The following is a 20025-nucleotide window of genomic DNA, read 5'->3' on the forward strand; positions in this document are numbered from 1 at the left end:
GGGGGCATGTTTTTACTTAATGGATACTTTTGTTGCAACTGATAAAAATATTCCAGAAATAGATACTGGTGATGGTTACACAACATTGTGAATGTACTTAATGCCACTGAAGGTGTACACTAAAATGGTTAAAATGCTAATTTTATATTATTTATATTTTAACTATAATTTCTTAGAAACTTCATTATACATAATGATTTAGCTACAGTTCTTCAATTTTATAAATAAAGATGGAAGGAAATATGAAGACATGAGAAAAATGCTAAATTATAATGTCATGTTATTTTTAATAAAGAAAGCTCAAATAAAAGATTTTTATTTTAGCTAAAGAATATTTATTAAAAGAGAGAAATTTTATGTTACATATCTTCTCACACCAAAAAATGGCAAAACATTGAGGTGACCCACCCCTAAAATTGGTAGTAATTCATATTTTATTTAAACTTTTTCTTTCCTGGGGCGCCTGGGTGGCTCAGTGGGTTAAAGCCTCTGCCTTCGGCTCGGGTCATGATCCCAGAGTCCTGGGATAGAGCCCCGCATCGGGCTCTCTGCTCAGCAGGGAGCCTGCTTCCTCCTCTCTCTCTTTCTGCCTGCCTCTCTGCCTACTTGTAACCTCTGTCAAATAAATAAAATCTTTAAAAAAAAAAAATAAAATGAAATTTTTCTTTCCTATTAATTTATTACTTGTTATTATCATAAAGAATAGTTATATTGATTAATAAGTTTTAAAACCTTCAAAGTTACATAGGAAACACTTTTCTGAGTAATTCATGTAAGGGAGTTTTGGAGTACTGTGTCCATGCTACAGCATTTTGGATAACCTTAGTTTCTTGTAAAAATTTTTTAGATTTTCATGAAATCTGTTTTTCTTTAGCTTAACAGGGCCAATTCTCTGTTAAACCAGACTCAACAGCCTTACAGATACCTCATTGAATCAGTGCGTCAGAGAGATTCTAAGATTGATTCCCTGAAGGAGTGTATTACACAACTTGAGAAGGATGTCAGGTAAATCGTTTATAAATCTTTTATTTGAATTATAAAGGCAATGTAAGCATAATACTGCTATCCATGAATTAAGTTTGTAAATTATGAAGAAAAATGTAAATAGTGAACATGGTCTTAAATGTAATTTATCTTCGAGAAACTGGGTCACATTAGTTATTCACATTCCACCTTGTGATCAGAAGTCTTAGCCTGGAAATAATAATGCGCTTATTAACAAAGCACTCCACCAGCCCTCAGATATAAGCAGCTATTCTGTCCTCGTTTCCCTAGAATTCTTGACCAAAGGAAGAAGAGGAATATAATCAGATACCATTTGTGGAGTCAAAATGACTTTTTTCTTTTTTCAGTAGGGTCCATGCCCAGTGTGGAGCCCATCACAGGGCTCAAACTCATGACCCTGAAATCAAGATCTGAGCTGAGTTTATAAGTCAGAAACTTAATTGACTGAGCCATCCAGGCACCCCAAAAATGACCTTTTTTTTTTTTTAAGATTTGTATAGTTGAGAGAGAAAGAGCGCGCACATTGGGTGGGGGAGATGCAGAGGGAAGATACATCAGGATCATTTAGGGAACTTTATAGGAAGTAAAAATTCCTGAGTCTTCTCTACAGAGACATTTATTTTTATTTTTTAAGATTTATTTATTTATTTTAGAGAGAGAGAGAAAGCAGGAGGAAAGAGCAGAGAAAGAGGGGGAAAGAGAGTCTCAAGCAAACTCCACATTGAACAGGGACCCCGAGATCATGACCTTAGCCAGACCAAGAGTTGGACACTTAACCAACTAGGCCTCCCAGGCACCCCCCCAAAAAATGACTTTTTTTTTTTAAGGTTTTATTTATTTATTTGACAGAGAGAAAGATCACAAGTAGGCAGAGAGGCCCGCAGAGAGAGAGAAGAACTGATGTGGGGCTCTATCCCAGAACCCTGGGATCATGACCCGAGCCAAAGGCAGAGGCTTTAACCCACTGAGCCACCCAGGCGCCCTCAAAAATAACTTTTTAAACACACAAAATATACACATTTGCTTAGATTCTGTTGACTTTGCCAAGCAATTTTTTAGGCTTTTCTTCCCCTGACTCTACATGAGGTAGCCCATGAATTACCTAAATGTAAATAAATCCCTTTCACTTCCTTCAACTGAAATTGTTTTCTTACATGACCCCTTACCCAAAAGACTTGTTCCATTTAATAGTCATTCAGATTCCTTACCTGTTCACCTATATAATCATTTTAGTCTTTTTAAGTTGAAGTGAAAGAATGATGTTATACAGAAAGATGTTTTAACTCATGGGTGGTTGATTAGTTGGCTCAGTTATTGGATTTTAAGATTGTTAGAATAACTTAGATAAATTATTAACCAATTCATAAATGTAGAAGCAGAGAAATAGATGGGAATAGAAACTGTTAAATTAAGGAACTGAAAAATAATTAGGAGACTATAGTTATTAAATTCAGATTTCCTAAGGTATATAACCATGTATGAGTGGGTGTTCTCTCTGAAGAATCAGAATAATTACCTTCTCTTGTTTCAACCCAACCAAAATAATTGATTCAAAACTTTACTCCTAATTTTTAATTTTAGGATGATATGATAAAATAATTTTAAATCACATTTCTGCAAATGTCAATATAAATAATAATTTACTCCTGGATTAATTTTAAAGTTAAAAATTAGATTTAGAATATATATAACCTACATTAATTAAATTTATTAAAAGTAAATAAACCAAATTAAGGAATTAATTAAAATAATTCAGTGAATCACTTAAGCAGTTCTTCTGTAAGTAGCTATTGGGGGCAATAGAAATTATGTTTTATCACTCACTAGACACTTGATTATCTTAAGGAAATTGAGGGAAGAACCCTAAATAGAAATTTTGCTTCCTATATTATGTATTTCTTCCTATAATATATTTGAAATTTTGGATAGAATCTCCTTTTACTTTTTTAATCTTGGAGCAGGAACATTAAAGTCCTGTGATAAAATTACCTTTTCACAGTTACCTTCAAATAAATTTGAGTATTTATTTTACTAAGACTTAAGAGTTGAAAAGACTTAATATAGAGAAAAATAATACCTATAGGAGGAAACAAGATGAAGTTCAGCCCTAAAGAAATTAAGCAACTTGTTATCTAAGAATGTACATACAGCTTTGTGGTCGGGTCAAAATTTGAATCCAGGTCTGTCTGCTTCCTAATTCTATACTCCTAACCATTATGTTATACTGCCTCCCTATGTTCTATTCTGAATAAGGGAGAATTTTTCATTAACTCATATGATTAAGGAAGAGAAGTAAAAAAAAAAAAAAATAGTGTAGAAGAGTGCCTTAAGTGGAGCTTTAATGAATTGATAATTGCTAAAGGTAGGTGGTAGATAATTGTGGGTTTGTTATATTTTCCTTCTTCTTTCGAAATATTCCAAATAAAGTTGTTTTTAAAAAACAGATTTTAAAAGGGAGTACAGGCTCTATAGATAGGTTACATGGGTTTAAATCTAGCTCAATACTTAGTTTTGAGTTAAAGCCAGTCCATTAAACTCGCTAAACCTCCATTGTCCAATAGAACTTTCTGTAATGGTAAAAATACTCCATGTCTTCTGCACTGTCCAGTAGGGCCACTACCCATATGAGTAACTAAATTTTTTATTTTAATTAAGTTAATTTTAATTGCCACCTGTGGCCAGTTAATGGCTCTGTTATTGGACAGTAGAGCCAGTTTTCTTATCTGTGAAATGCGAGTGATACTCTAGTACTAGCAGCACTTAATTCATATAGTTATTCTGAGGATTAAACAATGTAATCTTTGTAATATGTATAGCACTGTGCCTACACATTGTGAATGCTGTGTAAATGTTTGCTATTATTAGTATTTATCTTACATGAAACAAATGTTTATGTTGAAAGTTATCTTAAAAATGAGAAATTACATTTCTCAAAATATTTTGAATTTTGACAAAAATTAAGACTCCCTTAATAACAGCAACATCATCATGAAAGCTATGTCAGTTACAAAAGTAACTATAAAAAATATTTTTGTGCTAAAATCTGGATCCTTTAAAGCTACATTTCATGAACTCGCTATATAAATATTTTAATCGATTCTGAACTAGTATGTCACAGGATATGAAATCTTGCTCTTAATTGAATCAACTACCTTTTAATGTGAAAAATTAAGGTGCTTTTAGTAGTTTAATTATGGCCCTAGAGATGCTGTTAAACGTACCCACATGACATGAATGAAATAGGCCAGTCCACAAGTCAGTCTACCTGACAGTCCACAGTCTGTCTACCATCTCTCTTACTTGGAGCCAATGACATTTCAAATGTAGAGGAATTATCCTGGACTTTGAATACACATCAGCCAGTTTCTATTCTCATGATAGATGTGCCTGTAAATTACAGCTACTGGTATGAACATCAAGGGTTAGATGTGAAATTTAAATGAAATAACATATGCAAAGCTTCTGGTGCATGGGAGAAACTCAGTAAATATTACTTCCTTTCCTTTTGCCCTTCATTAATTTGAAATTTAAACATCAGATGTCCCATTCAAAACAATTACCAAGTAATCATGTCTTAAAAAGGCCTATCCTTCTTGCTAGGTGTTGATTTTAATTGTAAGGAATATTTACATGAATTGATTACCTTTTAAATTGAAGTATAATTGACATGCCATATTATATTAATTTCAGGTGTGCAACACAGGGATTAAACATTTATATATGTTATGAAATGCTCACCCCAGTGTGGTTACCATCTGTCATCATACAAACTTATTACAGTATTATTGACTGTATTCCCCATGCTGTACTTTTCATCCCCATGACTTATTTATTTTATAGCTGGAAGTTTGCACCACTTTATCCCCTTCACCTGTTTTGTCCAAACCACCCACCCTTCCCTCTGGCACCCACCAGTTCTCTGTATTTATGAGTCTTTCTGTTTTGTTTTGTTTGTTCATTTGTTTTGTTTTGGAGATTCCATGTGAAAGTGAAATCCTGAGGTATTTGTCCTTCTCTATCTTACTAAATTTATTTAGTATAATACCTCTAGGTCCACCCATCTTCTTGCAAATGGCAAGATTTCATTCTTTTTTATAGCAGACTAATATTCCCGTGTGTGTGTGTGTGTGTGTGTGTGTACACACTACATCTTTATCCATTCATCTATCTATAGGTTGCCTTTTTGTTTTGTCGAAGGTTTCGTTCCCTATTTCAAAGCTTTTTAGTTTGATATAGTTCCAGTTATTTATGTCTGTTTTTGCTGCCCTTATATGAGGAGACAGATCCAAAAAAAATAACCGGTGTCCCAGAGTTTATTGCCTATGTTTTCTCTTAGGAGTTTTATGGTTTCAGTTAAATGATTACTCTTTAAAATATGTCTCTAGCTTATACAATAGAAGCTCTTTAAGGAACTGAATAATTTTATCATTGTCTTAGAAAATAAAACAATGCCACTATACCAACCCCCAACTTGCAAATTTACCTATTTATATTCAGTGTCTAGAAAGGTTAGAGTAAATAGGTACCAAAATGAAATCATTATGAACACATTAAAAGCTAGCATTTGAGTTATCACTATGAAGTACTTTAAATTTCCCTATCATTAAAGTAATAATCCATTCTAAAGGTAGTACTGTTAAACTCTCCTCTACCGAGCCACCAGAGACCGTCTGAGTTATGTAGTTTGATCTATGGCCCAGAACTGAAGGAAGCACAGAAAGAGAATACTTAGCATAAATTTCCTTTTCCCATTGTCAGTTCTCAGTTTATTCTTAACTAGTAGTTTAAGAAGAAAAGACTACTTAGCCTTGTGAGGCTAAGCCAGGGTATATTGATCCAGGAAGTTAAAGTACATTATATCAGGAATATGTTTTCATATAGCAGGTGACACAGAGCCATAAAGACGAATTTCTGAGTAATAATTAACAGTGAATTGAACAGTTATGGGTGTAATATACCATTCACGGTAGATGTGCTTATAAGGAGATTTGTTTTGTAGTTGCTTTATGAGTCACGCATGGAAGCTTTGTATTTTTAAAGGTAAATTTCCACTGTTATGAAATACGTCTTATGGAGACTAAACTTCAATTGAGTAATTACATACACACTGGAAGAACACAGAGTATAATAATCATCATATGCAGTTTTAGAGACCCGCGTGCTGAAGATGGTCTCCCTTGTGGTTTAAGAGTGTATTATAGAGAAGGCTGAGACTTTGAAAATATATACCCAAGTATTGTCTGAGGCGTCTGTACTGTTTGCAATAAACCCACGTCTTACAGATAGAACAGAGTTGCTCTGTGAACCAGTTTATCCACCCACCTTTTATTCTATATTGTACAGATATTTTTGCTATTTAAATATGGAATACTTCCTTTATCCTGGAAAAAATTAAGCACTACATATGAAGCATTTCTAACAGATTACCTAGTCAGATCCTTTATTTCATCAACATTCCGTTCCTATTGCACACATTTTCTTTTTTTTTTCCTCAGATTTTATTTCTTTATTTGACAGAGACATAGTGAGAGAGGGAACACAAGTAGGGGAAGTGGGAGAGGGAGAAGTAGGCTTGCCACTGAGCAGAGAGCCCAATGTGGGGCTCGATCCCAGGACCTGGGGATCACCAGCTGAAGGCAGACACTTAATGACTGAGCCACCCAGGAGCCCCTGCACACATTTTCTTTACGGTCCTGTTGGTATTTGAGAGAGAGAGAGAGTGTGTGTGTGTGTACTGCCTGTGAGTGTATGTTTACGTAGTATATGTATGTAACATGTATATGAGCATTAACATGTATACATGCATATTGTTAATACACTTCTGTTCCTCAAAAATCCTATTCCTCTGTTCTGGATGTTTAATTTAATTTTAAAAAATACTTGAATGCTACAGTTCAGAAACATCTGATCTTTACCATACTTTGCAGTGCTCTGGCAGAATCTGATACTCAGTTACCTTTATGTCATTTAGTTCTTTTCAAGTCCAAGGCTCAGTAGGCTCTCTGATGCCTAATTCTGAAAGTCAGTCTGTTTTTCTGCTGAGCTGCTAACCTATGTGGCATTTAATTACTGTTTTTCTCCAATACCTGTATTTCATCTAAATTAGTAATACCATATGGCATTTATGTTGTGTTTTATATGTTTGATTCTTTATTTACTCATTCATTAGGTAATTCATATATCCCTTTGACATACATGAGTATTGTTTTCCACTTTTACAGATGTGAAAACTGAGGCTTAGTAGGGTGATTGTGTGCTGTGCTTTATAGCAAACACTTGAGTCAGTGTCACAGTTGGAAGCAGAAGTCAGAACTGCATCTTGTTTTTCTCTCAGAGGACAAATTATGGTGCTTCCTTGGGGAAGTTCAGTTACTAGGAAAAAGGAGAATGTGAGTTTTTTCCTCTTAAGTCCATAGAATTACCAGTTCTTTCAGAATACTTAATACTGTTCTTGAATATTAAAAAAAACTGCCTGATATTTTAAAAATTGGTGGCTTTCCATTTTCTTAAAGAATAATTTAAAACATCTTACCTATTCAACAAAACAATCCTCACTAATTTTACCTTCACAGATTTTGTTTTGATATTTATGAAATTATGTTGTTTTGATTCATTGTTGCTTTTCTTAAGTCTTGATGTGGTGCTGAGGAGATTCATTCCAGTGACTTTCAAAGAGTATTTCATTAAGTGGTTCTAATTAATTTTTATATGTTGAATAATAAAACTCCAGACAGTACAAGACAGGCCTCAAATATTTCTCTCTTAAAATCCTAATGTGTTCTTCTGTTTAGGCTTCTTACCCTTTCCTATCAGAAAATTGGTCCTGTCAAAGGCAAACTCTTGACACAGACTTAGAAATTAAAGATAGAACTAAGAATTTGGAGGCAAAAATTGTTAATCACAGACTGAATATCTGATTCATTTGTCTAACTTAATTATATGCCTTGTAATTTAGTGCATGGTCAATTATAAAATGCTACTTTTTGTTTTAAGGATAAATGTTTTAATTTGACTTCCAGTGTCTTGAGTTTTAATATTTTCCCCAAACATACTTTTTAGCTTTTGTATAAATCCCACTTCATCATTTTTACATTTCAGGAGTAAATAATCATCTTTAAAACACCAATTTTTGGGGCGCCTGGGTGGCTCAGTGGGTTAAGCCGCTGCCTTCAGCTCAGGTCGTGATCTCAGGGTCCTGGGATCGAGTCCCGCGTCGGGTTCTCTGCTCAGCAGGGAGCCTGCTTCCTCCTCTCTCTCTCTGCCTGCCTCTCTGCCTACTTGTGATCTCTCTCTGTCAAATAAATAAATAAAATCTTTAAAAAAAACAAACAAACAAACAAACACCAATTTTTATGCCCTTACCAGGCAGGAAAGGATTCTCAGAACACATCTCATTTGCACTGTCAAATGATTATTAAAAGAAAAAGTCTTCTTAGAAAACAATTAGCTGTTGATGAAATCAAACATTATGGTGGCTGGTCTGCTATCTTTATGGACTATAAATTTAATTTCTCTTTAATTCAAACAGATTTGTTAGATTTGTCTTTAGCCTTTTGCTATTTACTATTTACTAATGAAATTTACACCAATATGATGACTTCTTAAAAACTTGGTGTTTTTTTTTTTTCAGCAATTTAAATAAAGAAAAGTCAGCTCTATTACAGATGAAGAACCAAATGGCATTAGATTTAGAACAACTTCTAAATCATCGTGAGGTACTTTTTTCATTTTGTCATAATTTTTACTTTCAGCTTTTTCAGAGTCCATATTGCATTAAGGTTACTAGATCCCAGTTGTCCGTGTGCATTAATGACTTCTCATGTTTGCATCTCACTGTCATCTGGTCCTTTATATTGAATATGTGATATGCTTCATTATTCTTTATGAATTAATTTATACTTTATTCTTTGGGTTAATTCTTACTCCTGGAATGCCCCTTCTTGTTGCCCCCTTATTGCCTTGTTCAATTTCTGTCACTGAATTTCCATATTACTTAATAATGATTTGTTTTACCTCCTTATCTCACTAGACAGTAAATTTCTTTAGTGTATCTCTGTCTTATCATTGTATTGTCCATATGTTCTATGTATGCTTAGAGTCCATGAAGCATTTTTTTCTTATTTCTCCTAGAAATCTTTTAGAGCTAATATAAAATTCCTCATTTTATAAAAGGTGAAATGTGTTTCAAGTGGCTTGAGTAAAGCCAGTTAGTTAGTAAATAGGAGATAATCCCAGTTTTCTTATTTTTTGAAGCGGACTTACTGAAATATGATACACATACAGTAAAATTCATGCCCTGTTTAGCATACATTTCTATGATTTTTTTACCTACACACCCAGTTTGTAACCATCACCATAGTCAATATGTAAAATAGTTATATCACTTCAGAAAATTCCTTCATGCCCATTTTATTTATTTTATTTTAAAGATTTTTTTTTAAGATTTTATTTATTTATTTGACAGACAGAGATCACAAGTAGGCAGAGAGGCAGGCAGAGAGAGAGAGAGAGGGAAGCAGGCTCCCTGTTGAGCAGAGAGACCCATGCGGGACTCGATCCCAGGACCCTGAGATCATGACCCGAGCCGAAGGCAGCGGCCTAACCCACTGAGCCACCCAGGTGCCCCTAAAGAGGTTTTTTTTTAAGGTTTTATTTATTTATTTGACAGAGAGAAATTACAAGTAAGCAGAGAGGCAGGCAGAGAGAGGAGGAAGCAGGTTCCCCGCAGAGCAGAGAGCCCGATGCAGGGCTTAATCCCAGGACCCTGAAATTATGACCTGAGCCAAAGGCAGAGGCTTTAACCCACTGAGCCACCCAGGTGCCCCTAAAGATTTTCTTTATTTGACAGAGAGATAGCAAGAGGGAACACAAGCAGGGGGAGTGGGAGAGGGAGAAGCAGGCTTCCCGCTGAGCAGGGAGCCTGATGTGGGCCTCAATCCCAGGAGATCATGACCTGAGCCAAAGGCAGACGCTTAATGATTGAGCCACCCAGGTGCCCCTCATGCCCCTTTAATATTGACTCTTTTCCCCAACTCCAGTCCTAGAAACCACTGATCTGTTTTCTATCCCTTTAGTTTTGCCTTTTCCAACAAACCATATTACATTTTCCCAGAGTGTTGTATAAATGAAATTACCAGTCTTTTCAGACTCAACTTTTTTCACTTACCATAAAAAAGATTCACCCATATTGTTGCAAATATTAGTCACTTATTCCTTTTTGTTGCTGAGTAATATTCTATTGTATGGATGTACCAGAGTTCTTTAATCCATTCACCAGTTGATGGATATTTGAGTTGTTTCCATTTGGAGACCTCTATAAATAATAAAGCTGTATAAATGATTGTGTACGTGTTTTGGTGTAAATATAAGTTTCCTGGGGCGCCTGGGTGGCTTAGTCATTGGGCGTCTCCCGTTGGCTCAGGTCATGATCCTAGGGTCCTGGGATGGAGCCCCACATGGGGCTCCCTGCTCAGCAGGAGGCCTGCTTCTCCCTCTCCCCCTCCCCCTGCTTGTGTTCCCTCTTAAGCTGTCAACTAAATAAAATCTTTAAAGTATATCTATATCTCTATCTATATAGATAGAGATATAGATGTTTCCTTTTCTCTTGGTAAATACCCCAGAAGCAGGATTTCTGGGTCCTATGGAGAGTGTATATTTAACTTTATAAGAAGCTGCCGAACTGTTCTCCAAAATGACTATACATTATGCGTTCCCATCAGCAGTGAATGAGTGTTCCAGCTGTTCAGCATCCTCGCCAGCAGTTGGTATTGTGAAGCCTAGTTTTTTAGTCTCGTGCATTTTTACGCCTTGTCTTGGCAATGTTTTTACCATTTTGCTATCCTAACAGAGAAAGAAATGCTCGAAACAGATCATTTGTTTATGAGTATCCTGAAGACACTGTTTCCTAGACTGGGAAAGATATATCGGGAATTTGGGAAGAAATTATTGGAAGGATATTATTGAGAGAAACGAACTGGGGAATATTACTAGAAGCAGTTCAAAGGTGCATATCCTAGAAATGGTGTCAAGGGAATTGTAGGGTTGTCTCTGTCTTAGAAATTGCCTTTGAAGTAGGTTCTCTTAAAGGTGTATTTTATATGACAGGCAAAAGGGATAAGAAGGTGTCCCTGGACTAGATTTGAGAGATGACTTTTGCATAGATAACCAGATCTAACAACAGGTGATACAAACTAGGAAGAGCTTCTCTGAAGATACTTATTCTTTTTCTCTGACTTTCAGGCCTTATCTGCTACCACTTGGACCCTAAGATTCTGCCCTCAAATAATTATTTCTTCACTGGGGAAGCCTGATTCATTCACTATGTGGATTTTCACAAATGCTTTAAAAATTGAATATTTAAGAAACAGTAATCACAGGAGCGTCTAGGTGGCTCAGTCAATTAAGTCTCTGACTCTTGATTTCAGCTGAGGTCATGATCTCAGAGTCAAGAGAGCTAGCCCCATCTTGGACTCCACCCTGAGTGTGGAGCCTGCTTAAGATTCTCTCTCTTGGTGGGGGTGGGATTATGGACATTGGGGAGGGTATGTGCTTTGGTGAGTGCTGTGAAGTGTGTAAACCTGGTGATTCACAGACCTGTACCCCTGGGGATAAAAATATATGTTTATAAAAAATAAAAAGTTAAAAAAAAAAAAAAAAAAAAAAAAAAAAGATTCTCTCTCTTGGAGCACCTGGGTGGCTCAGGGGATGAAAGCCTCTGCCTTCAGCTTGGGCCATGGTTTCAGGGTCCTGGGATTGAGCCCCGCATCAGGGTCTCTGCTCAGCAGGGAGCCTGTTTCCTCCTCTTTCTCTGCCTGCCTCTCTGCCTACTTGTGATCTCTGTCTGCCAAATAAATAAATAAAATCTTTTTAATAAATAAATAAATAAAATCTTAAAAGAATAAAAGATTCTCTTTCTCCCTCTGCCTCTCCCCCGTCCCCACCACTTGCACGCATACTCACGCACACTCTCAGAGAAGAAAGATACAGAGAGAGAAAGCAAGAGAGAGAGTGAGAGAAAGAGAGATAGATAGATAGATAGATAGAAAGAAAGAAAGAAAGAAAGAAAGAAAGGAAGAAAGAAAGAAAGAAAGAAAAAAAGAAAGAAAGAAAGAAACTGCTGGTGTCCATTCAGGCATACCAACTTTTTTCTAAAGCTGCATAACAAGTATTTTTTTTAGAGTGGCAATTCTCATTTGTTTTTAGAAGATTGTGCTAGACTCTGAAAAATATATGAGCAACTTTCAATATTTTGTGCATCATGCTTGGAATCACATTATTCATGAGTCCAAATAAAAACTAAAAGTTCTATTTAGTAGGCTGAGAATTACATGAGTTTAGAAGGAAGTATGTTTAAACATGGAAATTAAGTACTAGCAAGATAAATCTACTGAATGACATCAATGAAATTTGCAAGGATGCATATCTAATTATCAGTTAACTTTCATATATTTGATAGTATCTTCATTTTGACAATTATATTTTAATAATCCAACATTGTGATTTTTCTTAATGCCGTACATCTAAAGAAAAGGAGCTTTTTTATTTTCAAAGCAAAATAAAAATTAAAGTCTAATAAAACAAACTTAATACAAATTTTTTATCTTTTTCCAAGAAACAGTTTAAAGCCAACTTAAATAGAACATGCAGCTACAAAAGCAAGTGTAAACTGCTTTTATGGAAAAAGAATGGTAGATGACCCAGGACAATGCTTGACTATTCACTTAAATACTGACCTGAAACGGAGAGTCTGGGTGCCTGAGTGGCTCAGTTGGTTGACCATCTGACTTTGGCTCAGGTCATGAGGAGGAGAAGGAAGAGTCTGCAAAATTAATTTATTCATTTTATGGCTCTGAAAGTCAAATGCTTAAAATAGCCAATAACAGTTGAATAAGAATACCTCTGATAAATATAATTTTTTTAAAAGTGAAAATCAGGGCTGAGACTAAGCTGAGGCAAGCAAACACCTAGGGCACAAAATGTAGGAGAGGCCCATTCTCAGAGTCATGCACAGTGCACGTGAGAGCTTGCCCCACACTAGGCAGGTCCCTGGGAAAATTGTCTAATATGAGTCACTGCTTTAATCAGCTAAATTTTTCTGAGTTTAAATCCACATGTGATCAAATGCAAAATTTTGAATTTTTTATTGTCTTCTTTGCACTGGACACCACTGTCTCCACCTTTTTAAGCAGTGTCATCTAGTTCTGATAAGACTTTAGGTGGTCATGTAATAGGAAATGAGATCATCCACTCATTTACATAGTTATCAAGTATGTGTTAAATAAAAAAAAAAAAAACAGGAGATAATTCTAAGTTGACAGTTCTAGGACATTGAGGCATGGTCTTAAAGGGTTTTATTTTCTATATTAGTGCTTAATTACTCACTTTAAAAGTAGCAAAGTTAAATATCACAAAATTAAATCTTATTGTCCCCATTCTTACAGATGAAACTGAAGCTGATAAGAGTTAAGGAGCTCAACCATGATTACATACTTACTGTCAAAACTAAAAGCAAATGCTTTTTTTTTTTTTTCTGAAGCAAAAGTTTATGATTTTTTTCCTTAGTCCCATTTAGACAAGAATTTCATGATGAATTATTGCTTGCATTAGTTCCAGGAAAGTTTTTGCCTCTGTAGATGAAGGTTATATGCTTTCTTTTTGTCAGAAAGTGAAAACTATGTAATTTAATGTGTTTCCTTTTTATCTTAATTGCCAAAAAACCTCAGAGCTGAATATCTTATCCAGGTGTTATAATCTATTTTTCTCCTTTCATTTTTTGATGCCTCCAAATAACTTTTTCGGTTTCCTTTAAGCAGGTTGTGATCTTTTTTACCCTTACATATTTTCACTTATGCTAAGACCCCTTAGGTATAAAAATATAAAATAATATAAATCTTAAATAATAAGGTAAAAAGGAGGTAAAGCCAAAGAGCAACTGATAGGATCTTGCTCTTGGAGAACAGCAGCAGAGCTTCAAGTTCAGCATTCAGTTTTGAATATAAGAAATGTAATTCCTTAAAATGTCTTCTTTCTTGTTGAGTGTACCTCTCAAGAATCTTCTTAAGTGGCTATCATTTTTCATCCATTTTTATCCACTCATCTTTGCTTTTTTGAAGTAAGATTTGCTGATTTGGAAATTCTCTTTCTGCTTTTCTGTGTATATATTTCATCATGTGCCTTCAGAATATAAGTTTTCAAGAGTAGGAAAAGGATCTTTAATCAGCCAAATGTCTACTAGAATACTGTGCTTAATTTTAAGAAGCTAATGTAAAAGCCCTTTTGTGATTTCTTTTGAAACTGTATTAAGGGTAATTGTTAGAGCCCCGATTAGGAAGCCGTTCCAGTATTTCAGTGAGTTATGATGGTGTCTTGAACCAGACTGGTGATGATGGTGCCCACCAAGAATGGACTAATTTGAAAGCTGTTTAGAAAACAGAATCAGGGACGCCTGGGTGGCTTAGTCAGTTAAGCATCTGCCTTCGGCTCAGGTCATGATCCCATGGTCCTCGGATCAAGCCCACATCAGGCTCTCTGCTTAGTGGGGAGTCTGCCTCTCCCTCTGCCTCTGTGAGCTCTTGCTCTCTCTCACTCTCTCTCAAATAAATAAATCAAAAAAAAAAAAAAAAAGAAAGAAAGAAAGAGAGGAGAATCATGGGGCTTGGTGACTGGACCTAGGGAATGCTGAAAAGAGTAGTAGGTATGAGGATTGATGCCCAAGGTTTCGGCTTTCATCCTGGGTTTCTGGTGGTGCCACAAAGCATGTGGGAGAAATAGAGTTGGAGAAGAAAAGCTCAAAAAAATATCTAAGTGGATATATCCAGTAAAGATCGTGCTTTATGTGGAAGGAATTAAATGAACTGGTAACTGAACTACATAGAATGAGAGCAGAAAAAGGTCTAGGCCAGAATCTTGATGAACACCAACATTTAAGGGATGGGCAGAGGAAAAATTTTACACAGATTAGAAGGTGCCATAACCGGGCGCCTGGGTGGCTCAGTGGGTAAAGCCACTGCCTTCGGCTCAGGTCATGATCTCAGGGTCCTGGGATCGAGTCCCGCATCGGGCTCTCTGCTCAGCAGGGAGCCTGCTTCCTCCTCTCTCTCTCTGCCTGCCTCTCTGCCTACTTGTGATCTCTCTCTGTCAAATAAATAAATAAAAAATCTTTAAAAAAAAAAAAAAAAAAAAAAAAAAGAAGGTGCCATAACCAGAGAAGTGGCAAGAACATCAGAATAAGAGTAGAATCTGACCAGTGACAATGGTCTGTCAAGGGGCCAAATCAAACAAAGATGAAAAAGGAAGTGTCAACTGAACTTAACGAGATGGTACATCAGTTTTCCTGGAGCCAAAAAGCAGACTGCAGTGAATTAATGAATGAATAGAAGTTGAAAAGTAGTCATAGGAAAGATAGATAAACCTTAAGTAATTTAAATCAGAGACTATAGGATGATGAGGGGAGGGGCATGAGGTCAAGAGCTTTAACCTCTCACCGATAGGGAGTATCCAATTTAAACAGTGATGGGAAGGAGCCAGGTGGAGAGAGACATTTTAGGGACAAGCAAGAGAAAGATACCAATTGAGCAAAGTGTTGGGGGAGGAGGAGATCCAGAGTGCAAGTTATGGGATTTAATTTTAGACAGGAGGGCACCTTTTCCATTTTGAAGATAGAAATAAAGATTATGTAAAGATAAAAATGAGTTTCTAGGGTTGGTGGTAAGAATTTAGGCAGTTCCCATCCAATGGCTGTGCTCTAATGACAGATTTGCTAGTATCAGAATTTTGAAGAAAATAGAATTTTGAAACAGCTTCACAGTGGGACGCCTGGCTGGCTCAGTGGGCTAAAGCCTCTGCCTTTGGCTCAAGTCATGATCCCAGGGTTCTGGGATCCAGCCCGCATCAGGTTCTCTGCTCAGCAGGGAGCCTGCTTCCCTTCCTCTCTCTCTGCCTGCTTGTGAACTCTGCCTGTCAAATAAATAAATAAATAAAATCTTAAAAAAAAAAAACAGCTTCACAGTAAATGAGTGATATGTATTATGGAAATATCCAATAACAACCAAGTTGAAACACCATGTGTTTATAGTCATATCATTTTGAGCAATTTTTCTCCAGTAGCATTCAGTGTGCTAGGTATAAACATGGAGAAGATGGACAATGGGATTGGTCCAGAATTACATTCTACCTTCTAGTATATATGTGTATGGATGTGTTCAGGGCACTTGTTAAATTGTAAGGTTGGAATAATTTTTATATTCTTTATGTCACCTCCATATTAAATACTGTGAGAAAAGCCAAAGTCAGACAAGAAGACTATCACAGCTGTCCTATCACAGCTCTACTACTTCGTAGCTATGGATTCTTGTGACAATAATTTACCCCCTCTAAACCCCATTTCCTTGTGTGTAAAGGTAATGTCTACTCTGCAGGACTATATGAGAATTAAATACTATAGTAACATTCCTGGTGTGTAACAACACATAACTTAATGGTCGTGGTTCCTTTTTCTCTTTTCCTTCTGTGTCAAGAGTCAATTCAAATGTTATGTATTCTTTGAAGTTCTCTCAAAGTTCGACAAAGAAAAATTCATCCCTTTTTTCTACTTCTTTCCAATAATTTTTAAAATATTTGTTAATGTTCACATCACTATATAATTATGCATATGACTTGGCCAGTAAAGTGCCTCATTTTTCATATTAGCCATTAGCCCAGTATTTAGCACGTAGTAAGTACTCAGTTGAATGATTGTTATGGTCCTTTACCATCTTCAATTATAACTGCACCTGAAACTGTCAAATAGAATAGTCAAATAGAAAACTTGAGGAACTAACCTTTAGTATAGCCTCATCCCCTTCCCTCAGATAGTAAAATACCCTCTGACAACTGATATCATTTTAACTAAAGACACTCTTTATACCCAAGAACAGTTTCATTTTATCTAAAACTAACCACTAGGAAGACAAGTTTCTCTAAAACAAAGCTTCTTCTAAAACCCTGGACATGGTACCTGTACCCACAAGCAACCTCTATGGGTAGCGAGCCTCTCAAAAATAATACACATTTGTGAGAGATATCTATTTCTAAGACCTGAGATTCTTCTACCCTTTTACTTAGTGCTTCTACTGATAATATCTTTCAGGGTCTACAGGCATTTCAGTTAGTATGTAACCAGAATTAACTAACTGCTCCTACTAAGGTTTCTAGACTATGCAAAGCCCCATTTTTTGCCTGAATGTTGGGCTCCCATTAGCCCAGAATACTTGCCTTGTACTGCACTGTGTATCACAAACATGTGGTTAGCCAGGTTTCCTAAAAGTGAAGTCACAGTATAATTATCATTCTTTTATGGTATGTTTATGTTCCCAGATCCTAACTCGTATGTTCTTTGTGATTTCTCGGAAAGTTTCAGGACGTTTCAGCACCACAAGTGCCCCTTAGGCAATCCACTTCATAAAGAGTTCAAACAAATTACATATTTCTATATGTGTGTCATTCCTTTTGGTTCATACTTAACTGTTTTGACATTTTCTTAAGGATACCTTTTACATGTTTTTCTTATATACCTATGTAGTTAAATTTTACATCAGCATGACTAAAAAAAAATAGTGAGGGCCTAAGTTAATTTTTCTTTAGATGAAGATGTAATTGTTTCTTAGATTTATACATTTCTCACCTTAGTGATGCTCTTCCAGTTAAAATTTGTTTTGATTTAGTGAGTTTAGGTGAATTTTTTAAAAAGATTTATTTACTTATTTGAGAGTCCCCACTCGTGTGGGTTGTCTGGGGGTGGTGGCAGAGGGAGAAAGAGAAGACCAAGGAGACTCTGCACTGAGCATGAGCCCAACACAAGGCTCAATCTCATGACTCTGAGATCAGGGCCCTAAGATCAAAACCCTAAAATCATAACCTGAGCCAAAACCAAGATTTGGACGCTTAACTGACTGTGCCACCCAGGCGCCCCTTAAGACAATTATTAGATGGGATTGGGATGGAAACAAACCATAAGAGACTCTTAATTTCATGAAACAAACTGAGGGTTGCTGGGGGGAGTGGGGGGATAGGGAGAGGGTGGTTGGGTTATGGACATTAGGGAGGGTATGTGCTATGGTGAGTGCGATGAAATGTGTAAGCCTGATAATTTACAGACCTGTACCCCTGGGGCAAATAATATATTATTATGTCAATAAAATAATTTTTAAAAATTCATTCTCAAGTAAAAAAGAAGAAAGAAAAAAAAAGACAGTTATTGTAATGAAAACCTAAAATGCACATACAAGAGAAGTCATATTTTCTCTATAAAGTTTTAGAATGCTTATTTTTGCCATATAAAGGTAAGTGAATTCAAGTCCAAGGAAATTCAGGGAGTAAAATATTGCAAAAAATAACTCATTGCTAATGTCGAATTTACATATACTTTTAAAAGTATGCCAGAACCAGGGGTGCTTGGGTGGCTCAGTGGGTTAAGCGTCTGCCTTCAGCTCAGGTCATGATCCCAGGGTCTTGACATAGAGCCCCTTGTTGGGCTCCCTACTCAGCAGGGACTCTGCCTCTCCCTTTCCTTCTGCCTCTCCCCTACCACCCCAAATTGTGTTCTTTCTCAATGACTCTCTCTCAAATAAATAAAATCTTTCTAAGAAAACTTTTTAATAAGAAAGTGTGCCAAAACCAAGCCAATTATATATCAGTAATAATAGTATCTTGAGTTTTTATGGCTTCTTTCTTCCCTAATATTTAAAAATTTTCAGATCAATTATGTTATACTAACATACTTACAAATCAGTTATAGATTGCTTTCAACCAAGTATATTTAGGAACTAAGAAATCAAAGAAAGGAAAAGCTTTAAATTATTCCTCCATGCTTGTGCCATCTAGAGTTTTCAGTTAATAATAAGAATGTTTAATATTTATGTATGACTTTGGAATTTTTTTAATTTTACTTCTTTATTTTGACAGAGAGAGATCACAAGTAAGCAGAGAGGCAGGCAGAGAGAGAAGAGGAAGCAGGCTCCCTGCTGAGCAGAGAGCACTCCGACTTTGGAATTTTTTAATACTCATTTCTTTAGGGCTCCTGGTTGGCTCAGTGGGTTAAGCCTCTGCCTTCTGCTCAGGTCATGATCCCAGGGTCCTGGGATCAAGCCTGGCAAAAGGCTCTCTCTGCTCAGCGGGGAGCCCGTTTCCTCCTCTCTTGTGATCTCTGTCAAATAAATAAATAGAATCTTTTTTTTTTTTTTTAAATAAATAGAATCTTTAATTAAAAAAAATACTGATTTCTTTAAGCCTCACAGGAACTGGTGATGATCTTATACCCATTTCACAGAAGGAGCAGCTAAATCTCAGTTGTCTATCTTGTGGAATGTTAACTCTCCTCGATTTTGAGTTGCATAAAAGACACATGAATTTCTTTTAGATTGTACTCTGTGGGCCTCTATGTTTATGTGGACTTGTATAGCACTTAGTACAACTAGGTTAAATTATTTTGATTTTCATAAGTGTTTTGGCTTGGTTCGTCTTTCTCATCATCTTTAAAATTACAAATATCTTTGTGGTACCTGGCAAATAAAACTCTTATTTGAAGCAATAAAATATCTCATCATAATATTTTAGATGTGTATGTATGTCCTTTTAACTTTTTTTACATCTCTTAGGTATCATATAGGCCTATTATTATCTAATTTCTTGAATTTGTATTTTAGAATGAAATATGTACTTTTTCCCACTATATTTTAGAAGTCTGGCATATTTTCTTTTAAATAGTAAGTACATTTCTCTGACCTTTTTTTTTTTTTTTTTTTTTTTTTACCAATAAGGAACAAGTAAAGACCTCTTGCTATCATATCTATCCCTCTGTTTTTATGATTCTCTTGGAATCATAGAAGTTTATAACAAACCAAACATTTCTAGAACATGAGGAGACACACAAAACTGCAAAGCTATAAAATAAGTCTCTGGAAATGTGTGGTGGCCAGGAGAAATTGTTAGATATGAGGTAATTATATCATAATCCTGTCAGGTACTGTACTGGCAGTATTTTGA

At 35.8% G+C, this 20025-nt stretch overlaps 1 protein-coding gene and 1 long non-coding RNA gene across 2 annotated transcripts in view; both read left to right on the forward strand.

Annotated features, from left to right (window-relative positions):
- The window catches only part of PIBF1 (progesterone immunomodulatory binding factor 1), a 197436-nt gene that overhangs the window by 159901 nt on the left and 17510 nt on the right, over window positions 1–20025 (forward strand). The window contains exons 15-16 of the mRNA XM_082701266.1: window positions 875–1005; window positions 8636–8720. Coding sequence (XP_082557392.1) covers window positions 875–1005; window positions 8636–8720 — 216 coding nt within the window. The remainder of the gene's footprint in view (window positions 1–874; window positions 1006–8635; window positions 8721–20025) is intronic.
- On the forward strand, window positions 11903–16051 carry LOC309849057. The gene is made up of 2 exons (XR_014303458.1): window positions 11903–14968; window positions 15197–16051. It is a non-coding gene; the product is annotated as an uncharacterized lncRNA (long non-coding RNA).

This window comes from Mustela nivalis, assembly GCF_964662115.1.
Source record: "Mustela nivalis genome assembly, chromosome: 15".
Lineage (NCBI taxonomy): Eukaryota > Metazoa > Chordata > Mammalia > Carnivora > Mustelidae > Mustela > Mustela nivalis.